At 34.6% G+C, this 26,664-nt stretch overlaps 1 protein-coding gene across 1 annotated transcript in view; it reads left to right on the plus strand.

The window, feature by feature from the left end:
• LOC148093278 (endogenous retrovirus group K member 13-1 Env polyprotein-like) overlaps window positions 1–22,835 on the plus strand; it is a 42,473-nt gene extending 19,638 nt beyond the window's left edge. Inside the window, exon 2 of the mRNA XM_087816142.1 lies at window positions 22,607–22,835. Within this exon, the coding sequence (XP_087672268.1) occupies window positions 22,607–22,835 (229 nt within the window). The remainder of the gene's footprint in view (window positions 1–22,606) is intronic.
• Window positions 22,836–26,664: the final 3,829 nt, after the last annotated feature.

The following is a 26,664-nucleotide window of genomic DNA, read 5'->3' on the forward strand; positions in this document are numbered from 1 at the left end:
AAAATGAAATAACCTTGTAAGTGGCAAGCAGAGTTGCTGGCACATAATCAGGCTCAATATATGGTAGTCATTCACATTTGCTCATGCTTAAAACAAAATTGCAGCATCTACAGGTCAATACATCTCTTTCTATTTTGTGCACCGACTTAATTCCCTAATACCGCCTTTCTTCTTCCTTATGCTCATTACTACCGCCTTCTAGAACCCACACAAATCTATTGCTGTGAAACCTAGCCACTGGAAATTATAGTTCCACTTTTCTCTCTTTTTCCCTTACTACTCTAGTGTGGTAGTTCTATTTGACTCTATTTATTAATGTTGACATTCTAGCCTATTGAGGTGGCCCTTTTTCATGAATTTGATTTATAGAGTTCCAATAGGATTGTGCAGTAGTCTCTATCTTTAGCAAAAAGCTCTGCTTTATTTTGTAGGAGTTCTAGTTCTGACATTTGGTGACATTTTCCCTTACTGTTGACATTTTTTTTTCTTTAGATAGCGAACCACACTGGTGAGGTGTTTCATTTGTTTTATCCAGTCTGTTTCATATTTCATAGAGCCCTGCAAAGTTCTCATGTCACAATACATTCTTGTTTGGTTTTCATAGGTACCACTCTTGGCTTTACCTTGAATTATTTTGTTGTGTACTAGGATATGGGAAGTTGACTTTTTTTTCTAGACATCAGGCCAAAACAGTTTTTCTTGTTTTATAAGAAACTGTCCTCCTTCCGTAATCATTATGTTGTCTGTAGTTATTTATGTTTGATGCACTAAAAATAAAACTTTAACTAAAATTTAATTTTGTCATTATTTTGCAACCTGTTTTATGTTTACTAATATTGAGTAAGTGTGAGGCAGTAAGTTTTGTTTTTTTTATAGAATCCTCTTGTTTCTCAGAAAATTTTCTATCTTTATCATTTGCATTAAACATTACTACCCAAAACTGTTCAGAGAAAAAAAATGGCTGCATTTTCATAGCACAAGAAATATATTCTCACTTTCTGGCTAGTGGTGGGAATTACAGATAGTAATTGAATAGCATTTAACCAGGATTCATGCTCTGCTTCACAACTCTTTCCACTATACCTGACAAAGCAAGAGTAGCAGTTCTCCCTATCATGCCCCTTTATCAAAAAGTCACAGTGTATAACATTCTTGCAAACCTTGGAAGTTTAAAGTTCTTAGTCAGATTTCTTTATTCACATGTCAATCATGCTTATTGCTGTCTCAAACTTTAAATTTGGGGTGCCTCCAGCTATTAAATGCACAATCATCATGCTTAATATACTATTGGACTTGTACATTGCTAAGCTAAAATCTGTGTGAATTCACATAAATAATCACATCCTCATACACACACACACGCAAATACACACACGTTTCACCATATTGAGTTACTTTACTGGTACTTTTTCCATGTCAACTTTTTTTTCTTAAAGATGGTTGATACAAATTTAATAAATGTTAGAGTCAGAATTTTCTGCTGTAGTATGGAAATAAATTATTCCTCCATATAACATATATATTAAAAGATATAGGATTAGGGAAGATTCTTGGCATTTTCACAGTATGGCTGATTCTCCAGAGAATCAGCTATATTATAGCTGTTGGATTGAAACATAAGATCAAAGCTATAAAAAAGATGGCTTAATTAAAGCACTATATTCACAGCTCCCTATTTAAAGAATCTCTCAAAGGAAAAGTTAGAGCATATTATAAAAGATGAACAGTCATCACCAATGTTAACTAGCCATAGGCCTTCCTAAAGAGCAGGAGAACACTCACCCAATTTCTCCGGAGAAGGTTTCTGGACATTTTGGTAGAATCTGTTCATGCATAGATAACCTTAACAAGATTATCTTTGCCCTTCTCTTGTGGTTTTTAATTATTTCAATTTTTTCAAGTCCTTTTAAAAAAGTTATTTCTGTCATAAATTGTAATCTGTGTATTTAAGGAAATAATTGTTAAAAGCTATTTTGAGAGCCAGGCTACACTCTCCTATCTACCACCCACACCCTTTAACATCCTTACTGATATTCTCTTGACGAAGTTCTAACCCCCCTAGCCATTTCATTTTACCTGTCCTTCAGAACTCTAACCTTCCTTGAATCCAAGTGTCTTTCTTGCACCTGTCCAAGGTACCAAGTCATGCCAGGGGTAATCATTTTGTCCAGAGGTATAGTACCACCTTAACTCCTCGTCACCAATCACAATTAGCTTCTTGGTTTTGATCAGCTATGTTACTATTCGCTTTGTCAATTTACTCGCTAATTCTCCCCAATCACCATTTTAAACCTTCTGACTTTCTTTGGAGCTCAACAGATGACCTCAGATCCATTTTAAAAAGAGGAAGTAAGTAATCTGTTCAAAAGGCTCTCAAGTTACCACCAAAACATTAATAGGTGCATATTTACCTGGACCCGCCCCTGCTGTTCTAGTGCATGGAGGCCGCTGGGTTTATCCAGTCAACCCCTTGGGCTCAGCCTTTATCACACCCTCCTTGACCTCTCAGCCAGCGGATTACATGTTTTCTCTCCCAGTCTCTGGAGGCACATTCTTATTTACATACTGGACGCTTCCCTTCAATTGTTACATGTTATTTCCCATATAAACACAGACATTCCCTTCACTCTAATCTTCTCCAGTTCACATTCTATCTCTCATTTATTTTATAACTTATTTTTCTATGAACTTTTGTATGCCCCCTTTTTTTATTCCTTATTTCTAACTCATTCCTTCATTCAATTTAATTTGGCCTCTGACTACCATTCTGGTGAGACTGCTCTTGCTAAGGTTACCAAGACAGTTCTCTGGGGCATTTCTTAAAGTTATCATAAGCATATCAAATAACCTGTCCAAAATCGAACTTGTAAATGTTTGTCCCAAACAAATTCATCTATTGACTTCCCTCACTGAGCCCTTATACACCCAGTTGCTCAAGCCAGAAAACTAGATGGCATGCTTACCTTTCTTTTTTCTAGCCCTTATATCTAATTACCAATTATAATGGGTCTTCCTATTGTCAGGTCCACAGGAAGCAGTCAGTAAATATTAAGTATTAAAAATAGTAGTAGCAGAAATAATCACATTTGGCATCTCTTAACTATTTGTGTAAACTTTATCTTGGACATGTGTTTCCTCCAAAAGGTTTTAAGTTCATTGGGAAAAAAATTTATATCCACTTCTGAGTCCCCAGTTCCTTTCATAACCCCTTCTCTAGCCCATGTGCAGAAAGGATATTAAGCAGTACTTTCACTTCAACAGATATGAAGCAAATGGAATATAAAATATAAAATCATAAGAGATAAAGAGAAAATATTAATTAATATTTTATAAACCTCAAGACAGGAGTGCCTTATCCCAATATAAAACAAAAGGAAATTGCAAGTACACATATCAATAGATTTTACTGCTTATAAATTTAAAATAACTATGAGGCAAAAATAATGCTATAGAGCAAATAAAAGAGCAAGTCATGAATTGTTAAAATATTATAAAAATAGATCCAGAGACATAGAGGCATGGAACAGACTGAAGAATCTCAGAGGGAAGGTGGGGGTGGGAGAGGTGAGAAGGAAGTGACTAACCAAAGAACTTACATGCATATATGCATAACCCATGGAAACAGCAAATAGTGTGGTGAAGGTGGGGGGGGGAGTGGCTGGGGGGTAAAGGGGGTCAATGGGAGGAAAAAGGGGGACATTTGTAATACTTTCAAAAATAAAGATAATTTTTTTTTTAAAATAGCCCTCTCTGGTTTAGCCCAGTGGTTAGAGCATCGGCCCAGGGAATAAAGGGTCTCAGGTTCGATTCCAGTCAAGGGCATGTACCTTGGTTGCAGGCTCGTTCCCAGCCCTTTTTAGGGCATGAGCAGGAGGCAACCAATCAATGTGTCTCTTTCACATCAATCTTTCTCTCTCTCCCTTTCACTCTCTCTGAAAAGCAATGGGGAAAAGAATCCTCAGGTGAGGGTTAAAAAATAATAATAAAAATAAGTTCTTCCAAAAGATCTTTAAGGAAAGAATTTGGCTTTTGCCAGGACTACATATACTTACATGTTACAATCTAGTATGTGTTCCAGAGAGGCCTAGTCTAGGCCCATCACTGGAATTCAGGCATTTCTTCACATACTACATTTGACAGACATCTGAGCTCTTGGAATGTACTTGAATGGTAGAAATGCATTAAGGGTTTTGGTGAAAGCAGAGGAGGGCTCATCCACGTACACTAGGGCAAAATCAATGGGGAAGATGGCAAGCCACGACATCCAATGCTCATGGTGCCAATGAGGGGAAACCAGAAAGAGCTGCCTTACAGAAAGTATAGGAAGGGATTCTGAATTGTCTTGGGGATTAAATAAACAAATCACACATATATGTACTTTATAGTATATATACATAATTATATACTAATGATAAATATACAATATAGATTATATGTAAATACTATATTTAATATTTATAATACTGTTTAAATATGTAAATATATATTATGACATGTGTAGCTTATTGCTTTCAAGCAAGAACATACATATTTAAATAAAGAGAAAGGAATTATAGTTATTCAAAGTACAAAGGTAAAAGAGTAAGTTTGTTTTTCTGGTGTTAAATTGTCTGAGTTCTTTATAAATTTTGAATATTAACCCCTTATCAGATGTATCATTGGTGATTAAGAAGTACAGATTGATAGTAACAGAATAGTCACAGAGATGTGAAGTACAACATAGGGAATATAGTCAATAATATCATAACTATGTATTGAACCATGAGCCAGGTGGGTACTTGAAACATCGGGGAGATCACTCTGTAAAGTACATTATTTTCTAACCACTATGCTGTACATTTGGAACTAATACAGAATAATACTGAATGTAAATTGTAATTAAAAATAAAGAAGTTTTTTTAAAGAGTTAGAGCAAGTTAACAGAAAAAAAAAAATGGGATAGGGACTGGTACAATAAGACAATTTGATTAAAATAAGTAACCAATTTTCTCATCATTAGTCTCACATAATTTATTACATTTTTTTATTTGCTAAAAATACATAGTATATTGTTTGCTGTCCTATTTTATAGATATATACACACATATACACGTGTATATATGTGCATATATACACACACACACACACATATGTGTGTATACTAAACCTCTACAGATTTATAAACTGACATTTCACCATTTCAAGTTAATCCTACTAAAATCCTGCTTTTGCTGAAAGACATTACAAAACTACAAAACACTGTGTGATAACTGGAATCTCATTTAGATGCCCTGAAAGATACGATAAACCACAGAATAAACCAATAGTCCAAATTCAATGTTTAAGCCTTTATTCTGCTTTAAAGCTTTCAAACTGCTTTAAAAATTATTAGGTTCATGCAAGTATGCACTATTTTTAATATTCCAAAAATTTTGTACAGCTTAATGACTGAATTTTATACACATTGCCAATATATTATCTTGTAATTAGCTTCTTATTTCTTATAGTATTCCATAGGCTTTGTGCAACCAATTTGAATTACCTAAATTTTAATGCTCAGGAATAGTAAGTTGCTCAAAAGCTATAAAGGTGTTAAATTATACCCAGATATATAATAGAGTGTTCATATATTTCCAAAACTAATGATGACTCCAGATACAATGGACATCATTTTTTAATTAAATTGTATGGTGTGGTCTAAGCACTTGCAGAAGGGTGCATTTGGCAACTGATAATTTCATAATGTTTTAAAATCAGTGCCTATTAAAAAGTAATATATAGTCTAGCATGAAAAGAAAAACAAACATATCTATCATTGCATTAATAAGGCAGCCGTAAAGCAGTACAATATGAACAATGTGCACTTTAAATAATCATAAGAATATAAACTTTGTATCTCCTGGATGATGCTCTAAATTAAACAGAGTCAAGCTAAAGATTAATTGTATGTTTTAATAACATACAGAAAAATGTCAACCAAATTCTAAAACTCTGAGCTTCTAGTCAGTCTCTAAATGTAACCTGTTCTCTGATTCACTCTGCATAGAAAATCGGAAACATAGCCTCCATTGCCTTTAACAATTTTTGTGCACCTTTTCCCCTAGAGATGTTTCCCAAAGTGACTTCTTAAAAGATGCTATTTAATAGCAGGAATCATATTAAATCAAAAATAGAAAAAAATTGTTGGCATTTTCAAATGCTTGTGTATTAAACAAAGATACTAAATGCCATCAGTTTTTCAATAACTCCCATATTCATTTTTCCGTACTATTTTGTTATATATAAAAAGAACATAAAGAGACACCTGCATGAAAATTAGCTGCACTTTGTTCAAGCAACTGTCAACTTGAAAATTGGATTTCACTTTCAAGATCATCTTTCCTTATTTTGTTCTTAAAAAAATGCTTCTTGAAGTTTTATGGTGACCATTTGAGGCTGATTAAATATATAATCTTTTTATTTGTGTGGATTCGTCAGGTCCCTTGTGCACCTCACTTTTATTAAACATAGGATCTAATGAAGCTCATGCAGCGTTTCTGGGTAATTATTACTTACAGTCTGAAGTGAATTTCAGTTCCAACCCATTTACATTTATGTGCTGAAACTAAATAATTAATGTGAATTTTTACACATTTTGAGGTTTAACTTTTCAGAGTAATGGAACTATAAATTTCAAGCTCTTAGAATCTTATCTCGTATTTAAGTCAGTATATAATTGAGAACAAGCTTTTAATATCAATGGAAGGATTCTCCAAATTTAAATGGATTAACTGTTAAGCTGCACAAATATATTTAAATCAAAAGATTTGACTACAGTTTAAAATACAAAAACAAATATGAAAAAGCAAAATTTGAAAATTCATAAATTATTTCCCCAAAATAGTATTACAAAAGATTTACCTCTTCCATGTGCTTATACAGCTATTTTAATCTACACAATACTTATTACAAAAAAAGATTTATTCAATGCCTATCAGTTATCTTACAAGTGCAGTTAAAAATACTACACTCCTTAGTCAGCTATAAAGAAATGTAGGAGACTTGATCATAACCATAACACTGAATCTTTTGCATAAATGAGAATAAATATAAATTATCCTAACCCTTATTTAAGCTTCTAATTCTTAACCAACTGATAAAACATCCAGAATTGTCATCAAATAATCATTTATTTTTAATATTTTAATTATTAATAAAACAAATATAGTAACCCTGTACTGGCAATAATGTGGCACTCTATCAGCAATTATACAAGCAATAAGCATAGAACCTAGCCTTCACACCTCAACCGCACAGTTCCTCCGAGTTGCATTAGTGTAAAATAAACTAAGCAAAAGCGATGGGATATCGTCATGATTAGGTTACAAATGTGACTTTCTTCTTGTATTTTTTGGGGGGTGGTTTTTTGTTTTTTTTTACTAAATCCAATAATTAGGTTACAAATGTGACTTTCTTCTTGTTTGAAGTCTCTCTTAACCTCTTGTTCCCTTCAAAGTTGTGAGGTGCTGTATAGAGAGGCTTATATGGAAAGGAACTGCTAAGGGAGTCCTGCAGCCTACATCTTCTGAGAAAAGTAGTTCTCAGTACAACAGCTTGCAGGAAACTGAATCCTCACAAGAAGAAAGATGGGTGACCTTGCAAGGGCATCCTTCCCAGTCAAGCCCCAACTGCAATAGGAGACTGGAGCATAAGTGGTTGGGGTCTATGTGAGATACCCTGAAGTGGAAGATCCAGCTAAGTCATACCTGAATGCTTGGCTCACAGAAGCTGTGACATAAATGTGTTTTAAGTTGATGAATTTGGGGGTAATTTGTTACACGGTACTAGACAACTGTGTGTGTGTATAATTATAATTATGCAGTTACAGATAGTTTTTATATATATAGTTATAGATGTAGCTACACAGACATATAATATAAATGTATCTTATTAGGTATTATATATACTTACATAGATATCTATGTCAATATGTAGTTCTGTTTATAGTAATAACTAATAACTCAAAACTCCTAAAGTTTTTACTTTATTTGGCAAATGCAGTTCTTATAAAAATTGTACAAAATAGTCCTAGTCAGTTTGGCTCAGTGGGGAGAGCACTGGCCCGTGGACTGAAGAGGCCCAGGTTCAATTCTGGCCAAGGGCATGTAACTCGGTTGTAGGCTCAATGCCTGGCCCTGGTCTGGGCGTATGTGGGAGGCAACCAATCGATATCTCTCTCCTTCTCTCTCCCCACCCCTTCCAATCTCTGTAAAAAGGAATGGAAAAAAATATCCTCAGGTAAGGGTTAAAATAAAATTGTACAAAATAAAATATTTACTTTTTAAAGTGTATTCTCAACAATTATGTATATTTTTAAAAGATTCTTATTCAAGAAATCTTAACTTTTCCTAACTCAATATGTAACAAATAGTACAAACATGTGAATTACCTATTTAGCAATGCATATTGATACAGGATGCACAAATAATACAAATTTTTACTATTTTTTCTCAAAAATATTATATTCACAAGAAGAAGGAAGTTCATATATAAGCAAGTAACATTAATAAACAGAGTGTTTACGGTATTTTTGCTTTTATTAAATTGGTACTAAAACTTGATACTAATCATTAAACTAGTAGTCTTTTTTTCACTCTCTAATTACATTAATATCTAAAATGTACTTATGATTTAAAATTAAAACATTTAGACTGATGGCACACCAATTAAACCTGAATGCTAAAAATTAAAATGTGAATATTATAATTATAAAATATGTTGTAGGGCAGTTGGAATGCTCTTAATCTTAATAAAATGTTGGCTTTCATTTTTGAGTAATATAAGGTAACCAGAAATCAATGGAATAATTTAAGCAAAATTTAAAAACACTAAGAGTTGTAAATGTAATTAGGCAAGAAAAGAAGATGTATAAATACTTCTAATGGCTGCATTCCAAAATCATTTAACAATTTAAGACATATTTTAAAGATAGAAGAATTTTTATCAAGCTCAGTATATTTTTATTAAGCTCAGTTTATGTATGCCAGTTATACAATAAAATATACAGTGGAATTATGCATAACATATATTTGGTTTTAATTATAATGATTAGTAAAAAATGAAAGTAAAACTTGCCTCATAATTAACACAATTTCCTAAAAGTTCAAAATTTATTCATATTTTTACCTACATTTTATTTTAACAAGTGTCTCTAGCATTTTATCAGAAAATATTTTATATCTCAATTCATATAATTTTATTTTTTAGGATATCGTTACCTGACATCACAATAATAGCTTACTCTTTCCAAAAAAAAAAATCAATCTATCTTCATATCAAGTCAAATATTACAGCATTGATGGGAGCTGTAATTTTTGACCATGGAAAAGAGTACATTCTGAATTAGTAATTTATTCTTTACATTTCCATGACTTTTTAATCCTATGAATCTTAAGTCTCCTAAATGTTCATGTGCACACAAACCACAGATGCACACACATCACTGAAGGAGTATGTTTAGTTTATTTATGTTTTAGTGTTGGCATTTTATGTGTTTTTACACCTAAATAATAAATTTACAAGTGTAAAAATATGCCTGGCACCTAATAAGGACTCACTTAGATGCTTGATATTATTATTATTTATTTTAATTATAAAAAGTTGGAGTTGCACCTCCAAGGCCAGTGATGTGAGGTGATTGTTTTCGTGAAAGTTTGTTATTATCACAATGTATATTTTTTAAAAACTTTTTGTTAAATGATAGTAACTCTGTTGCCTTATGAAATTAAAACTGACAATCCTCAAAATATACTTTCAGAAGTGAAATTGCAGTGATTTGTAATTGAAGAAATACAAATTAAAACACAAAGACATACTATTACATACCTAGTGAAATGAATAGAATTAGAAACCATCATACCAAGTCTGGTAAAGATGTTCTAGTAACGACGTAAGTAACTTGAACTGTCATACTGTTCCATTTATCCAAAGCACTTTTATTTCCACTTCAAGTGTTTGATAGAAACACTAAAATTGTTTGTGTAAGAGTTTAAAATAATTAAAATACCATCTGTTCTTTGGGTTTTGTGATGGGTACAGAATTTATAATACATATCCAATAATATATTATCTTATATTTTATAACATAATATGTAAATATTATATAATGTATTATATATTGTATTATATAATGTATTAATATAATCATATATAATATATTTTATATAAAATATTAGTATAACATAATATAATATATATTGTATATAATTGTATATATATTACAGATATTTATACACATCATTCTACATACTCATACAAAGATACACATATTACACAAATGCTAAAATGTAAAGAAAAGACCTAGAGAGAAAAGGAGTAAAGACGAGAAAAAGAGAAATATAAGTAGAAAAAAGTGTGAGAACAACAGTAAGAACAAACAGAATGAGAGAGAGATGTTGCATTAAAAGTTGAATTGAGAAAGTTACATGGCCACATTCTGAACTCTGAACAAATGTTGTTATAAAACAACAAGTGAAATTTTCCTGGAGTCTTTTTAGGATAATGAGTCTTTAATCTTCCCTTTTGCACATACTAGTTTGACAGATTTAACTTAGCACTCTAGTGAAAGAATCAACTTTTTACTCTCAGTTTTATTACAGATTTTAGCTAAATCAGATATTAAACACAAATTCTCAGTTCCTTTAAAAAGATCAAGCCGGACAGCATCAGTACTGAATGAAGCATAAAAAATCACTCTAGTCTCTTTGGTCATATATTTTTTGCTTTGTTTATATTCATTATTCCTCTTTCTTTCCCTTTCAACGGGTGTTCTGCATTTAGAGATTCTGATTATGTCTTGGTTTGTAGACATCACCATTATAAAGATGGTTTAAGTCATCCAATTAGTCCTCCTGGGAAGACTATAATTTAAAGCTGGTAGTTCATAGGTGATTATTGCTTAGTTGCCCAAAGGGATCATAATGGAAAGGATGTCCCTTTGGCGCTGGATAAAATGCACTCGGGTGGAGTGCCATACTTGCTGTTAATTGCACCTGCATAAGGCTTTCTGTGCTCGGCCCTCATTGCACTGCTTCACAGAATTTAATTCAACTGCCTGAACAGAAGGCCTAGAAGTGCCGTATCAGAAAGCACTGATTGAGAAAGAGTGGAACTTTCTCAGCAAGCTAGTTGGATGACTTTGGATGTTTAGGTGTTAGAGAGCTTTTTAAAATCTGGTTCCTTTTTCTCAAATTTTTTTTTTTTCAAGAGCATAAGCTGAGCTCAAGAAGGGCTCTGCTCGGAGTGACTTCAAGGCTTAATGTTCCTTTTCATGGGTAAATCGTGCCAAACAAAAGGCTGAAGCCACAGTGAAACAGTGGGATTAAGCAGAATTTTGCCTTTGCTGCATTTGTTTAATTTATTTTTAGGTTTACTAAGGGTAGATATAATGTACATATAAGCAAAGTAAAACCTAAAATGCATAACTTGGGGGAATTTTATTCCATTTAGCTTCATGAAAAAGATACAGCATGAACTAGATTGCTAATTTTTAGCAGTCTATTTAACATCTGAATATATATCAAAGCAAATAGTAAGTGGTATTTAGATTAATAATATTTAAACTAGTTCAAACTGTGCAAAAACTATAACTGTGCAGAGAAAAGAACAAGAACCAGAAGACAAAAGATATGGGCTCTACTTTGGGCTCAGTTATGACTGGACTAAAATATAAACTTGGTTATGTGCTTTGCAAAGGTAAAGAATCACATAGCACTTCCTAATATGTTTTTAATGTTTTAGTTACCTTTATTTTTCTTATTATAAAATGATGTACATTTATTGCAAAAAACATATAAATTATATATAAATAAAAAGACCTTAAAAATTCATTACTTATGGAGAACTGGTGGTGATATTTTTCTCTTTATATATTTTTTCTTTTTCTAAGTATGCTTCTGGACATTTCTCTTTAACAAAAAAAGGTCTTAGTGTACTGTTTTGTATATTTTTTCACTCAAAATAAAAATCGCAATTATTGATATTTGTATGTTCATTTGAAAGAACTGCAGAGTATTCTGCTCTAGCACAAATTTAAAAAATCCTTTATTGCTGAACATCTGAATTTTTTACAATTTTTTACTATTATATAAAAACTTCAACTGACACATATATGACATTAATATATGAAAGAACCCACCTATGACTACACATAAAGCTGTAATATAAATTATTAAGAAAAAATCAGTTTCCCCCCCCAAAAAAATAAATAACAAGAAATTTCATGCAAAAATTTTGGGAAAAATCTGAGATAAAATCTTTAAATTGAGATTTAGAGGGTTAGTTTCTTCCTTCTATAAAGTAAATTTACTTTAAAAATTTATGGTACAGAAAAATATATAGGAATTCCTCAAGTTGTTTTCCTTTTAGTCTGATACTCTCATGCTTTCCCTCTTAATTAAAGTAACTATTACTAAAATTTAATTTAAATACCCTTTAAATTAAAGTTAGGTTTACAATACTGATATTAGCCAAATGAAACTGACAAATGAAAAATCTGTAAAAATCTGACATATGTAAAAATCTCATTAAATGCAGATTCCCAAACTCTACCCAAAAAGTACTGACTCAATAAACCTGGTATTAGCCTAGTAATCTGAATATTCTTTTTGTTGTTGTTAATCCTTGCCCAAAGATATTTTTTCCATTGATTTTTAGAGGGACTGAAAGGGAGGGAGGAAAAGAGGAAGGGAAGGGGGTAAAAGAGAGAGAGAGAAAGAGAGAGAGGGGGGGGGGAGAGAGAGGGAGAAACATCCATTGGTTGCCTCCTGCACAAACCCCAACCAGGGCTCGGGATCGAACCTGCAACCCAGGTATGTGCCTTTGACCAGGAATCAAACCCTTGACCCTTCAGTGTGAGGGCCGACACTCTAATCCCTGAGCCACACCAGCCAGGGCATAATCTGAATTTTTTAGGTTCCTCAAGTATTACTGGTGAAGTTTGGACTTATTTTGAGCAAAGCTGATTTAGAAAATTATTGTTAAAAATATTAAAAATAAACATTGTATACAAGTAAAAGTTATATATTGCTCTCAGAGGCCTTTACACTTATTGAACAAATATTAAAGAATATGGATTACTGTTTCAGTTTTGTTTTTACAATCATAACTGTCTGCCTGGCACCAAAAACACAAATATAGTAGCTTCATTAATCACTGTTAGTTTGATTAACGGTCCAGGGTGTCCAATGAAATTGGTTGATCAAACCAAAGTGATGATTCTCATATGCCCTTTTGTTTTTATTGTTCAAAATATTACAGATGTCCCTTTTTCTCCTCATTGACCCCTTCCATCCTCCCCACTCCCCTCCCCAGTCCCTCACCACATGATTGTCTATGTCCCTGGGTTGTGCATATATGCAGATAAATTCTTTGGTTACTCTCTCCCCCTCCACCCACCACCCCCTTCCTTCTGACATTCATCAATCTGATCCATGCTTCCATGTCACTGAATCATTGCTGTGCGTCAGTTTATTAAGTTCTTTAGATTCCACATATAAGTGAGATCATGTGATGTTTGCCTTTCTCTGCCTGGCTTATTTCACTCAGTGTAATATTCTCCAGGTCCTTCCATACTGTCCCAAATGGTATGAGATCCTTCTTTTTTACAGCTGTGTAGTAGTCCATGGTGTAAATCTCCCACAGCTTTTTTATCCACTCATCTACTGATGGGCACTTGGGCTATTTCCAGATCTTAGCTATTGTAAATTGCGCTGCCATGAACATCGGGGTGCATATATTCTTTCTGATAAGTGTTTCAGGATTCTTAGGATAATTCCTAGAAGTGGAATCACTGGGTCAAAAGGCAGCTCCATTTTTACTTTTTGAGGAACCTACCTACTGTTTTCCATAGTGACTGTACCAGTCTGCATTCCCACCAGCAGTGTACTAGGGTTCCCCTTTCTCCACACCCTCGCCAGCACATGTCATTTTTTGTTTCGTTGATGGTAGCCATTCTGACAGGTGTGAAGTGATAATAGGCATATAGATGAATGGAACAGAACAGAGACCCCAGAAATAGGCCCACGTAATTATGGTCAGTTAATATTTGACAAAGGAGGCAAGAGCATACAATAAAGACAGTCTCTTCAATAAATGATACTGGGAAAATTGGACAGATACATTCAAAAAGATGAAACTAGACCACCAACTTACACCACATACAAAAGTAAACTCAAAATGGATAAAAGACTTAAACGTAATTCTCAAAACCATAAAAACCCTGGAAGAAAACATAGGCAGTAAAGTCACAGACATCTCACGCAGTGGAATTTTCACTGATACATCTCCTAGGGCAAGAGAAACAAAAGAAAAAATAAACATATGGGACTACATCAAACTAAAAAGCTTCTGCACAGCAAAAGAAAACAGCCTCAAAATACAAAGGAACCCCAAGGTTTGGGAGAATATATTTGCCAAGGATGGATCAGATAAAGGGCTAATTTCCAAAGTATACAAAGAACTCATACAACTCAACAAGAGGAAGACAAACAATCCAATTTAAAAATGGGCAAAGCACCTGAATAGATACTTCTCCAAAGAGGACATACAGAAGGCCAAGAGACTTATGAAAAAATGCCCAACGTTGCTAAACATCAGAGAGATGCAAGTTAAAACCACAATGAGGTATCACTTCATATGCCTTCTTAAATCTATTTGTATACTTCCCACCTTCAGTATAACTGCAGTGGCACCCAAATGCAAGATAAAAACAACAAACATTTTTCAATAAATCTTATTAATGGAAAACATATTTTATAAAACATTCATTACTAAATGGTCTCTTGTCTACTATCTGAATTCATAGGATGTAAAAGTGTTCCTCCTGGTTTTAATCTGTTAATTCCGAATTAGAATGAAAACAAATACAGAACTAAGAATACAACTTCCAGTCACAACTTGTAATACAATATCTATTTTTAATTCATTCCTTTGAAAGGAGAAGCTTTTCATTCCAAGTAAGGACAACAAAAGATGGTACTTTGCATTCAGTTGTTCTTTGCTGCTCTTCACTGGTAGTTCCACTCTCTCTAACCTCCTTTTTATTTCTTTTCCATATTTTTCCCTCTTATTGAGAATGAATCAAATTTAGGAAGGCAGTCAGAATTAATTGGCTCTGTGAAAATAACACCAACAACACAGTAATATAAGAAAATCCTGATTGAGAGTATTATTCAATCGAGGGCAAGACTTCCGTGTACACCTCTGACCTCATTCTCTTGTCAGTCAAGATTCCTAGATCCAGCAAAGAGAATAAAACATTAAAAAAGGCACTCAGTTTCTATTCGAGGATCAACTGTTCTATAATGCTACTTTTCTTATGTTCAGACTTTAGATGTTGCCAAACTACCTGGACTCTGTCCTTTACTGTGCTTGTGCCATCTGTCAGATTGCTTTTATTTAGCAGGACACCTGGTTAGTGCTATCCTGCTTCTGCTCTGAGGAAGGGAAGCATTTTAGTCTGTTTACTCCTTGCTAAAGCAGTCAAAAAAATGGCATTCTGTAATACACCTGAAAATGTATTTAAAATAAAATTGTGAGAAAATATGAAACTAATTTAAAAAATAACAATATATCCACAAGTAATTAGAAGTGCATTCTACAAAGTCCAATCATAATCATTCTCTTATTTACGAAAGATGAGATGTTCAATAAATGAAGAATAAATTCTTGAGGTAGCACTAGAGCAGCCCTTCGATATATCAGTTCTCCTCAGAACACAAGCAGTTTCCTTTTTCAGGTGAAAAAGAGTATCCCTTACTTCTAAATAATTCGTTCAGATGGAAAGTATTTGCATTACGCTAATAGTCATTGTTACAGGTATCTCCTACTCACTGTGGGTTTTTCTTATTGCTGTTGTTAATCCTCATCTGAGGATATTTTTTCCATTGATTTTTAAAGGGGTGGGGGGGGGGAGAGAGAGAGAGAAACACTGTTGTGAGAGAGACACACATCAGTTGGTTGCCTCCCTCAGGCGCCGGACCAAGCCGGGCACAGAACCTGCAACCCAGGTACGTGCCCTTCACAGGCAATCGAATCCGAGACCCTTCAGCGTGTGAGCAGACACTCTACCCACCGGGACGCACAGGCCAAAGCTCACTGATGTTTAAACAGCTACTGAGAAGGGAGAGCAAAGGAGAGGACAAAATTTGCACTGAGTCACTTACTTAATCCAGGATTTAACTATTTCAGTTATATCTGCTTTTCAAAATTAGTATTATTTACCACTTTCTTGTTAGATTCTATTCATGAATTCCAGTTAAATTTTTAAAAAATCCCTAACCAAAAATCACAATCTGACTTTATTCATGCCACAGTGGTTAAGTTTTTATTAACTAGAAAAATAAGGAATGCTTACTTTCAAATGATAAACTATATGTTCAAATTTTATAGTATAGTTTGACAGAGAGTTAAATTTGCCTTGAACTGATATTAACCAAAAATATACACTAACATAAAAATAAGTCCTCTTGTGCTGTCATCAATAAAAAGTAAAGATAGAAAAGTGTCTTTTTCCATTTTTTAAAATGCTAAAGCTATTTCAACACTGAGTCACGTGTCTTTTCACATTTTCTATTAAATTCTAAATATCAAAATCCCAGAAGCAGTAGTTTTGCATCACTGGCTAAGACTGGCAGAAGCTACAAATTTTTATTATATGTTATATCTGTTTCCTCAGTCTCCATGTCATCATTTTAATCCTAACTTTCTGAACTTATGATACATATTATTTCTGCATTTTAAATTTATACAATGCCAAAATGGAATTAGTTACAGTCACAGGAGTTGATCATTGAGAACTGGTGTGATAAGAATTAAAATGTATTAAAATGAAAAAAATCTGGATATAAAGAGTAATAATATTAAAAAATAAGCAATGTGGTTCTATGAATTCCACAACAAATGTTTTCTAAATGAGGTATTGAGAGAAAATACACTGAAATAAAAATAAACACATTAATAACAGCCTGGAACCACAGTGACTGATAATTGTGTGAAGCCCTGGGACAGCTGGACTCCAGTTCTGAAATGGGCAGCAATGAAAAGTTGTCAAACCAAAAGCACCTACTTGTGGGGTGGAGAAAAGCAGAAATGAGCCAGGGATAAGGTCTTAAACTGACAATTATTCAGGAAAGTTTGGTTTTAAAAAATTAGCATTTTCCTAGGTCTATAGCTCAACAGAGTAGCATACTTGCTAGTGGATAGGAATAAAAAGTCTGAGCACACAGGACTAATCTCCAAATCTCAATATCTCCACAGGAAAGAGAATCTGACCTGCCAGTGTAACCTGGCTATGCAAACAGAATCTCAAAGAAAATAGTTGACATACCAAAACTACCAGACAGGAAAGGATAAGCACAGACATAAAAAGAAAAGTAAAACACAGAAAGAAAGTAAAGATGAAAATTAAAAGCACATGAGGAAAAATAATATAAAAAAGCACCCAACCAACTAATCAGGAGATTAAGTCACTAAAGATATGTGAAACACATTCTCAAAGGATGTTAAGATTAACCAGAGGAGGACACCTGCAATAATGTCGACATTAAAAATTTTTTTAAAAGGAAAGAAATACACAAGTGGGGTGAAAAAGAATAAACCAATGAGAAACAAACTAACTTTGGGTAATTTAAAAGACATGGATGCTTGATTGAGAAACTCCAAAATATGTTGCATAGAATTTACAGAAGGAAAGATTAGAGCAAATAATAGGCACCAACGAATGATTAAGAATATTCAGAATTTTAAAACAACATGCAACTTCAAAGTAAAAATGCACATAAATTATGAAGCAGTATATTTAAAAATATAACCTCATTAGAGTGAATCTCCAGAACATGAAGAACAATGAAAATCTTAAAAAGCAGTATAACAATAATTTCTAAAATGTTATTTACAGGAAATAGATTTAGACAGTGCTAAATTTCTTAATGTTTTTCAAGGTACTTATTTTACTTGCCAAGCACACAATTTCAGATAATTTTCAAGTGGAGAATTGTGATTTTCAATAATATTAATAAAGAACATGCTGATCAAAAAATTTCAAAAAAAATATATACAAACTTAATTAGAAATAAATTAAATTTAGACATAGATAATGTGATGATTTATGTGTCAACTTTACTGGGCCATGAGGTGCCCAATTACTTGGTTAAATATTATTCTGAGTGTGTCTATTAGGGTGTTTATAGATGAGATTAACATTATAATAGGTAGACTGAGTAAAGCATGTTGCCCTCCCAGATGTAGGTGGGCTTCATCTAATTCAATGAAGGTCTTAAAAAAAAATAATAGGGCAGCAGTAGGGAGAATTCTTTCACTTTTCCTGACTCTCTTCAAACTAGGAAATCAGTCTTCTAACTTCAGGTGTGGACTCAGACTGAAACCAACTGTATACCAATGGCTCTCTTGAGTCTCTAGCTTGCCAACTGAAATTTTGGGACATCTCAGCCTCCATAATCATGTGATCCAATTCCTTATAATAAATCTCTTTAATTAGATAAATAGAGAGATAGACTGATAAATAGATGAGAAGATAAAAATATAAATATTTAGATAGTTGGATAACTAGATGGTAGATAAGTAGATGATAGATAAGCAATAGGAGAATCCTATGCTGGAGAACCCAGACTAAAATATATTTTGGTACCAAAAGTAGTTCTAGAGGAACAGAATTTTCCTGATGAGTTTTCTCAGTTGTTTCTGAGGTTTCTGGAATTGGCTCTCCAATCTGATTAGATCTAAAGAAGCTAACAAACCTATTTACAGTATTAAAGAGAACACTAATACTCTACGGCATGATCTGGTAATAGAGATATGTAAAAAGACTCCAATGGATACTCCCAGTCAATCACTTATAGAAAGCAAGGGGCTGGGTAACTGTGAGTATAATACTTTCAAATATTTCAGAAAACTAACAAATATAATGAGGTTGTTTAGTTGAGCCTAATGTCTTTGGACAAATTGGTGAAAAAAAGGATGATCTCAGAGATTCAAATTCCCAGTTCAAATGCTGCATAAGTGAATGAAAGCTTCTATGTGTGCCCTGAAGAAGACCTTGACTCTTGGAGCTTCAGGGATGAGACAGCTAAAAATGAAATGCAGAATCTCATCCTGTGACTGGATAAATTACAAGGCAAGTTGAAGCCCTAGCTGTGCACTGTCTACTGTTAAAAATGAAGGCATTGACTGGCAAAGAATGTGATTCTATAAGTTAGGATGGGGACATGTGCAAAGACCCTGAGGAAAATGAGACATGAGACCCTAAATTCTGTTCTCTTCCTTGCCAGATGCCTCCCCATCCCAGTAGGTGCAGCCTCCCCACTCACAGTGGTATCAACCTCTCCACCTCCTCATGAGAGATGAACCTTGCACTGCCCGAGGAAACTGTAATGGCCTCCCTGGAGGCAGTTGCCATGTGAGACAATGTTGGTGCCTCTCGGGACCCACCTCTCACACCACTCTTTGGTTCTAGACCTATAACTAGACTGAAACCCCTCAGGCCTCTGAAAGTGAGGTACAAAACGCGACTCCTGGAGGTGTGCTACACTTTGAAAGAACTACCTGAGTTTCTAATTTATACAGACAGAATTCCAGAGAACATGTATGGGGAAGGATACCACGTGTGCAGGATAATGATGAAAAGAACATAAAATCAAAGCAGGCAAAATTTATTGACATGGGCTCACTAAGAAGAGATTCTGCATTTGTGATGTAGCTCAGGGAGTTAGAAAAGTATCTACCAGTTTGTTTACCTGAGTGACTGAAACATGTAACAAAAAGTGGTCCATCATGAGAGATCATGTACTGGACCTGTCTTGCTTTAATGTAGAAGAAGGAATTCAAAAGTTTAAGGAGATTGGAATGTTAGAGTGGATTTGTCATTTCAGGCCTGTTAACCCACACTGGGAGGGTCCAGAAGACATGCTTTTTATCACTTCTGAGAGAAAAATAATTTATGAGAGGAGTCCCTGCATCATTGAGGAACTCCACACTAACTCTTCTTTGTGGCCAGACCTCACAGTGCTGCAGTCAGAGAGTTAAAAAACCTAAATGCAATCACAGTAATTATATCCTCAGGTAGCAGAGGCCAAGTGTCAGCACTCAATGGCCAAAAGCAACATGGGTGTGGTTAGGGACAGCAGAGTCAAAGAATCAATCAAAGTAGCCAACTCACACAGACCTATGGCATTGGCTACTTGATCATGGTGTTCCTGAAGTGAAATGTACAAGAAGCATATTAAATTCTTACTCCATCTGTATAAGCAGAAAAGTTCTAAGTCAAGTGAACTAAAGCATAACCTGAAGAATAAAAACAGAGTCACAGAACCTCAATCAATTCCCAGACTTGAGCCATTTTACAGACTCAGAACCCTTTGAAAAAGGGGAAGCTGGGTCCTCTTGAGAAAGAGCTCTGTTATACTAGCAAACCTGTAAACTGTTAATATTTCTCCCAGTTTTCCCTAAAGGGACCTATAAAGCCTTTATCAGGGTAACTATGCATTTGAGAAAAGGAAGTACGTTGTCTTTCTAGAAACTACTGGAAACCATCTGTGAACTGACATCAATTCTCAGAGACCAAAAACATCACTGCAATTCACCAGAGCTTGGGTTTATGAAGATCAGGTAACCAATGAGGTTGCTCCTCAGGTCCATCTCACAGTGGGTCCAGTGGGTCCCAAATTCCATCTTGTGGTTATTTCTTCAGCTCTGGAATGCATAATTGGAATAGATACACTAAACTGTTGGAAAAACCTTTATATTGACTCCCTGACCTGTGTGAGGAGAGCAATTATGGTAGAAGAAGCCAAGTGGAAGACACAAGAGGTGACACTACCTAGGAAAATAGTACACCAAAAGCAATACTGCATTTCTGGAGTGACTGCAGAGATGAGTGCCACAATCAAAGACTTGAAAGGAGCAAAGGTGGTGATTCCCACAATATCTCCACTCAATCTGCCTATCTGGCCTGTGCTCAAGGCAGGTGGCTGTTGAAGAAGGACAGTGGTTTACTGTAGGCTTAACTGCATGATGACTCCAATTGCAGCAGGTGTACCAGCTGTGGTTTAATTGCTTGAGTAAATTAACACATCCCCTGGTACCTGGTATTCAGCTGTTTATCTATCAAATGCATTTTTCTCAACACCTGTTAGTAAAGATCACCAGAAAGAGATTACTTTCAGCTGCCAAGGCCAGTAATCCATCCTCACTATCCTATCTCAGTAGTATGTAACCCTCCAGTCTTATGTTACAATTTAGTTCACAGAGATCTCTATTGTCTTTCTCTTCTATAAGATATTACAATGGTAGATTACATTTACGCCATTATGCTGATTGGATCGAGTGAGCAGGAAGTAGCAACTATTCTATGCTTATTGATAAGATATTGGCATGTCAGAGGGTGGGAAAGAAGCCTCACAAAAATCTAGGGGCCTGTAACACAGTAAAATTTCTAGGGTGTCAAGTGGTGTGGGGCATGTCAAGACATACTTTCTAAGCTGAAGAGTAAGTTGTTGCATCTGGCCTCTCCTACAGCCAAAAAAGAGGCACAATGCTTAGAGGGTCTCTTTGGATTTTGGAGGTAATATATTCCTCATTTTGGTCTGTTACTTCATCCCATTTACCAAGTAACCAGAGAAGCTACTAGTTTTGAGTGAGACTGAGAACAAGAGAAGGCTCTGCGCAGGTCCAGGCTGCTATGCATACTGCTCTGCCACTTAAGCCACATGTTGCAGGACATCCAAAGGTGCTTGACATATGAGTGGCAGCTAGGGATGCTGTTCTGAGCCTTTGACAGGCTCCTATAGATGAATCACAGACCTAGCCCTTAGGATTTTGAAGCAAATTCGTCATTCTCCAAAAATAACTACTCTTTTTTTGAGAAATAGCTCTTGCCCTGCTACTGGGCCTTAGTAGATACTGAATGCTGAATCATGGACCACCAAGTTACCATGCAATCTGAGCGGCCCATCATGAACTCCAACCACCATGTCATAAAGTTAGGCATGCAGAGCAACACTCCAACACCAAATGGAAGTGGTATATATGTGATTGGTTCTGAGCAGGCCATGAAAACTCAAGTAACTAATATAAAAAAGTGGCCCAAATGCCTATAGTGGCTACTCCTGCTACACAGTCTTCTTTCTCCTAGCCTGCACCGATGGCCCCAGGGAGACTTCCCTATGATCAGCTGACAAAGGAATTAAAAGACTTGGACCTGCTTTACAGATGGCTCTGCACCATACGCAGGCATCACCTGGAAGTGGACAGCTGTAGTTAACTATGGCCCCTTCCTGAGACATCTCTAAAGGACTATGGTGGAGGGACCTCCTCCACGGTCATCAGAAATCTGATCGGGGCACCTCATTGTTGACTTTACTGTAAAAGAGAAATGTGAGGAAATGGCCAGGAATGATTATACACCAATTCATGGGCTATGACCAATGATTTGGCTGGACATTCATACAGTCAGAAGGAACATATTTGGAAAGTTGATGATAAGGAAATTTGAATAAGGGGTGTGAGGATAGATTTCTCAAAAATGGGTAAAAAGCATAAAAATATTTGTGTCCCATGTAAATGCTCACTAAAGGGTGACCTCACAAGAGGAGGATTTTAATAATAAAAAAGATAGAATCATCTATTCTGTGAATGTCAGGCAGTTCCTGTCCCCAGCAACCCCTGCCATCGCCCAGTGGGTACACAAACAGAGTGGCCACGATGGCAGAGATGGAGGTTATATACGGGCTCAGCAACATGGATTCATCAAGGCTAATCTGGCTATGGCTACTGCTGAGTGCTCAATCTGCCAGCAGCACTGACCAACACTGAGGCTCGAGATGGCACTATTTCCAGGGTTGATCAGCCTGGTGGCAGGTTGACTACATTGAGTTGCTTCCATCATGGAAAGGCAGCATTTTGTTCTTACTGGAAGAGATAGTTACTTACTCTGGATATGGATTTGTCTTCCCTGCACATAATGTTCTGCCAAAGCTACTGGCATGGAGTTTTGCACAACATTGCTTCTGATGAAGGAGCACACTTTACAGTAAAGGAGGTGCAGCAATAAGTCCACGATCATGGGATTCACTGATCTTACCATGGTCCCCACTACAATACTATCTATAACCACACAACCAGTTACAAAAATGAAGACTATGTTATGAGTATTTCCTCCACATTTTGTTATGAATATATTTCTATGCATATCTTTGTCTTCTTCCCTTTCTTATTTCCTCATTATGTAACATAAAATATATTGACTTTATAACATTTAAATATTGTTAATTTTACACCACAGTAATTAAGTTATGGGGTATTGGGAAGAAGAGACAATATGACTAAGGTCTTTACTTCTAGGGAATGGAATAGTGTGTTTTCTGTGTACGCAGGAGAACGTATCATATTAGGTAAAACTATGACCTTGTTATTGTTTTTATTTGGAGATTACGTATGGCTTAAGGAGATGTATATTGGTGCCAAATTGACAAAAGATGTACTTGTGCTGGCTAATTTCATCTGTCAACTTGACTGGGCCATGGGGCATTCAGATATTTGACTAAACATTTTTTTTTTTTAAATGACAATAAAAATTCTAAATATCATCCAAAAGAAAAAAAAATTATGAGAATATTAACATTGGTAAGCAATAAATTGGCCCTTGCTAAAAACTTCAGATATATTATAAAACTATCAATATAAACTGTTATTTTTATAAAACATAACCTAATCAACATAAAAATGATAACATCTAGACACAGATTACAGCATATATAACACTATAAATAAAAGAAAAATCTCCACATATCAATTTTTTTTTTAATTTTTTTTGGAGTTTCTAAGTTGTTTTTATTTTATCTAGAAAGGAAAATGTGGTTGAGAGTAAAGACAGGGACATATTTATTGGGCATTTGCATATATAAAAAGTGTATATATAACCTTTTTGTGTGTGTGTAAATGTCCCACAGCTTTTTTATCCACTCATCTACTGATGGGCACGTGGGCTATTTCCAGATCTTAGCTATTTTAAAGTGTGCCGCTATGAACATAGGGGTGCATATATTCTTTCTGATTAGTGTTTCAGGATTCTTAGGATATATTCCTAGAAGTGGGATCACTGGGTCAAAAGGCAGCTCCATTTTCAATTTTTTGAGGACCTCCATACTGTTTTCCATAGTGGCTGCACCAGTCTGCATTCCCACCAGCAGTGTACTAGGGTTCCCCTTTCTCCACACCCTCGCCAGCACATGTCATTTGCTGACGTTCATTGACTTGTTGATGGTGCCATTCTGACAGGTGCAAAGTGATGCCTCATTGTGATTTTAATTTGCATCTCTCTGATGATTAGCAATGTTGAGCATTTTCTCATATGTCTCTTGGCCACCTGTATGTCCTCTTTGGAGAAGTGTCTATTCAGGTCCTTTAGAAGTCTGGTTTTTAAAATTTTTTATTTTCTCCTTTTTTTCTAAGGTTTCTTTATCTTTATTGTTGAGACCATTACAGATGTTCTCTTTTTAACCCCACTGATCCACATATCAATATTTAAAGCTCAATTTAAAAATTATATTAAAAAGTCACCTTTAAATTATAATAGTTGATTCTCACCATACATAAACATCTGAAATAAATTCTAGTAATATATATTAGAAGTCTGAAGTTTTCTGAATGTGACATATGCTTGATAACTGTTGGAGTGCTAGTCATTCCTATCCATGCAATTTGAGCTTTTACCACAAGCACTTTTGACAATTCACCTATAATGCTCCTCAAGGTATGTGCTCTCTAGATCTATATCTCTTAGTCTTTGACATCATTGCTTTTTAACTATTCAAATGAAATTCTTAAAATGATTAAAACCTTATTATTTGTAATCAAGAAAGAAATAGTTTACAACTTGATCAAAACTCACTTGGGCATCATACAGCTTCAAGAATGCATTAAGTAAGATACAGAGAGATAAAATTATATGCAGGGTGAGGCAAAAGTAGGTTTATAGTTGTGAGTATGCAAAACACACTTTATTCTTGTATTATTTTTTGGTCATCATTGCATAATTTTTCACATGAACAACTGTAAACCTCTGTTTACCCCACCCAGTATATTCTAATAATTACATCATTATCACATAATGCCAGAATAAATTGCTCAAAGACTAACTAAATAGTTTCATAAAAATGACAGTTCACATTTGACCAGTTATTTCATGTACTTATAATAAACATGTGTTACTGAAAGTTAGCTTGCACACAATTGTTAATACAATATAAGAGAACAGCATTTAAAGTAAATATCTGCTTTTGAAATAGTTTATAGCTTTTTTAGAAGAACATCCTGGACCGAAGCAATTTTAGTTTCAACAAATGCTATGATTAAGACTTACCAATAAGTATACAGTCAGTTAAGTAAGGCATTAAATATGTAGGCTTTATTAAAAAATGTTATTCCTAGATTGCTTTCGGTTGCATTTCTTTTTATATGGTATATAAACTATTCTGGGTCAGGATTTATGTGATTCTAACTCATACACACCTAAAAACTTAATAATATTCAATAATAACCCTTATCATGAAAAAGTAATGTTAAAATACTGTTTTTCTCATAACAGATTCTTCTAAGACACTTGCATTATTTATTTCTAAATAAAATTGCTACATTGGGGAATTATATTACAAATAAAACTCATTTCAGCACTATTTAAATTATCTTTATGATCAGTCAATTCTTGCATTTAAATTAGCTTGAAAGACCAATTTCTTGAACATAAAACTCTCCTTCATTTTAATAATGTTTTAGAAAATTTATTTTAATTTTCAGAGGGAAAAAACTCAGATTGCTCTGGTTAATATGTAGTGATGGCAAAATACACAGGAAAACAAGGAGTATAGGAAACAGTTTCAACAGTCACACATCTAGGCCTGAGTACAATGACAAAGGAGGTCACTCACAGTTTAGAAATTAAGTAATAGGCTAAGATTCTACTTTATTTCTGGGGACTCTATCTTCTGCTTACTGTGTAGCCTTAGCTGTTTCTTGGGCATTATGCCTTTTTTCTCTATGTTTTGCTTCCACATATTGCTTTTATTTGATAATCCAAGATTGTCTTGGATTCAAGATCCTCAAAAAAGATCATCAAATTGGATCAAATTTTCAGTAAGAAGTAAACTTCAGGACAGAGCTTCTGGGCTAGGTGTATTGCAAATGGCAGCCATTAGGTGAACTGCTGATCCCTTGGTCTAATGGGTTGTGATCTTCGCAGTAGAATAAAATGAGACACATTACAAAATGAAGGTAGTTGGATCAGAACCTCTTAACTTTACTGAAAGGGCCAGTCAAAATAAGTACCTTGAAGAGCTTCTCCAATAAAAACATGATGCTTTAGACATGACTGTCCAATCTATTGTGCATATACTGGTAAGGCTGCCCTTCTATATTCCTTTCATATTGGATACTGAGAAAGAAATTACGAATTAGAAAGAGAAATTGAATAGTGTGGCCTTCAATAAAAGTAATAGAAGAAGGCTTTGAAAAATTATCCAAAATCAGGATGTGGCTGTTTTATATATGAAAACAAAGTGACATGATCCTTGTAGCAATCACACATTACAGCTTTAGGTAAAAATTTAACACTCATGAGAAGCGTTATATGATTTT

The sequence above is a fragment of the Miniopterus natalensis genome, chromosome 4 (genome assembly GCF_054644295.1).
Source record: "Miniopterus natalensis isolate mMinNat1 chromosome 4, mMinNat1.hap1, whole genome shotgun sequence".
Lineage (NCBI taxonomy): Eukaryota > Metazoa > Chordata > Mammalia > Chiroptera > Miniopteridae > Miniopterus > Miniopterus natalensis.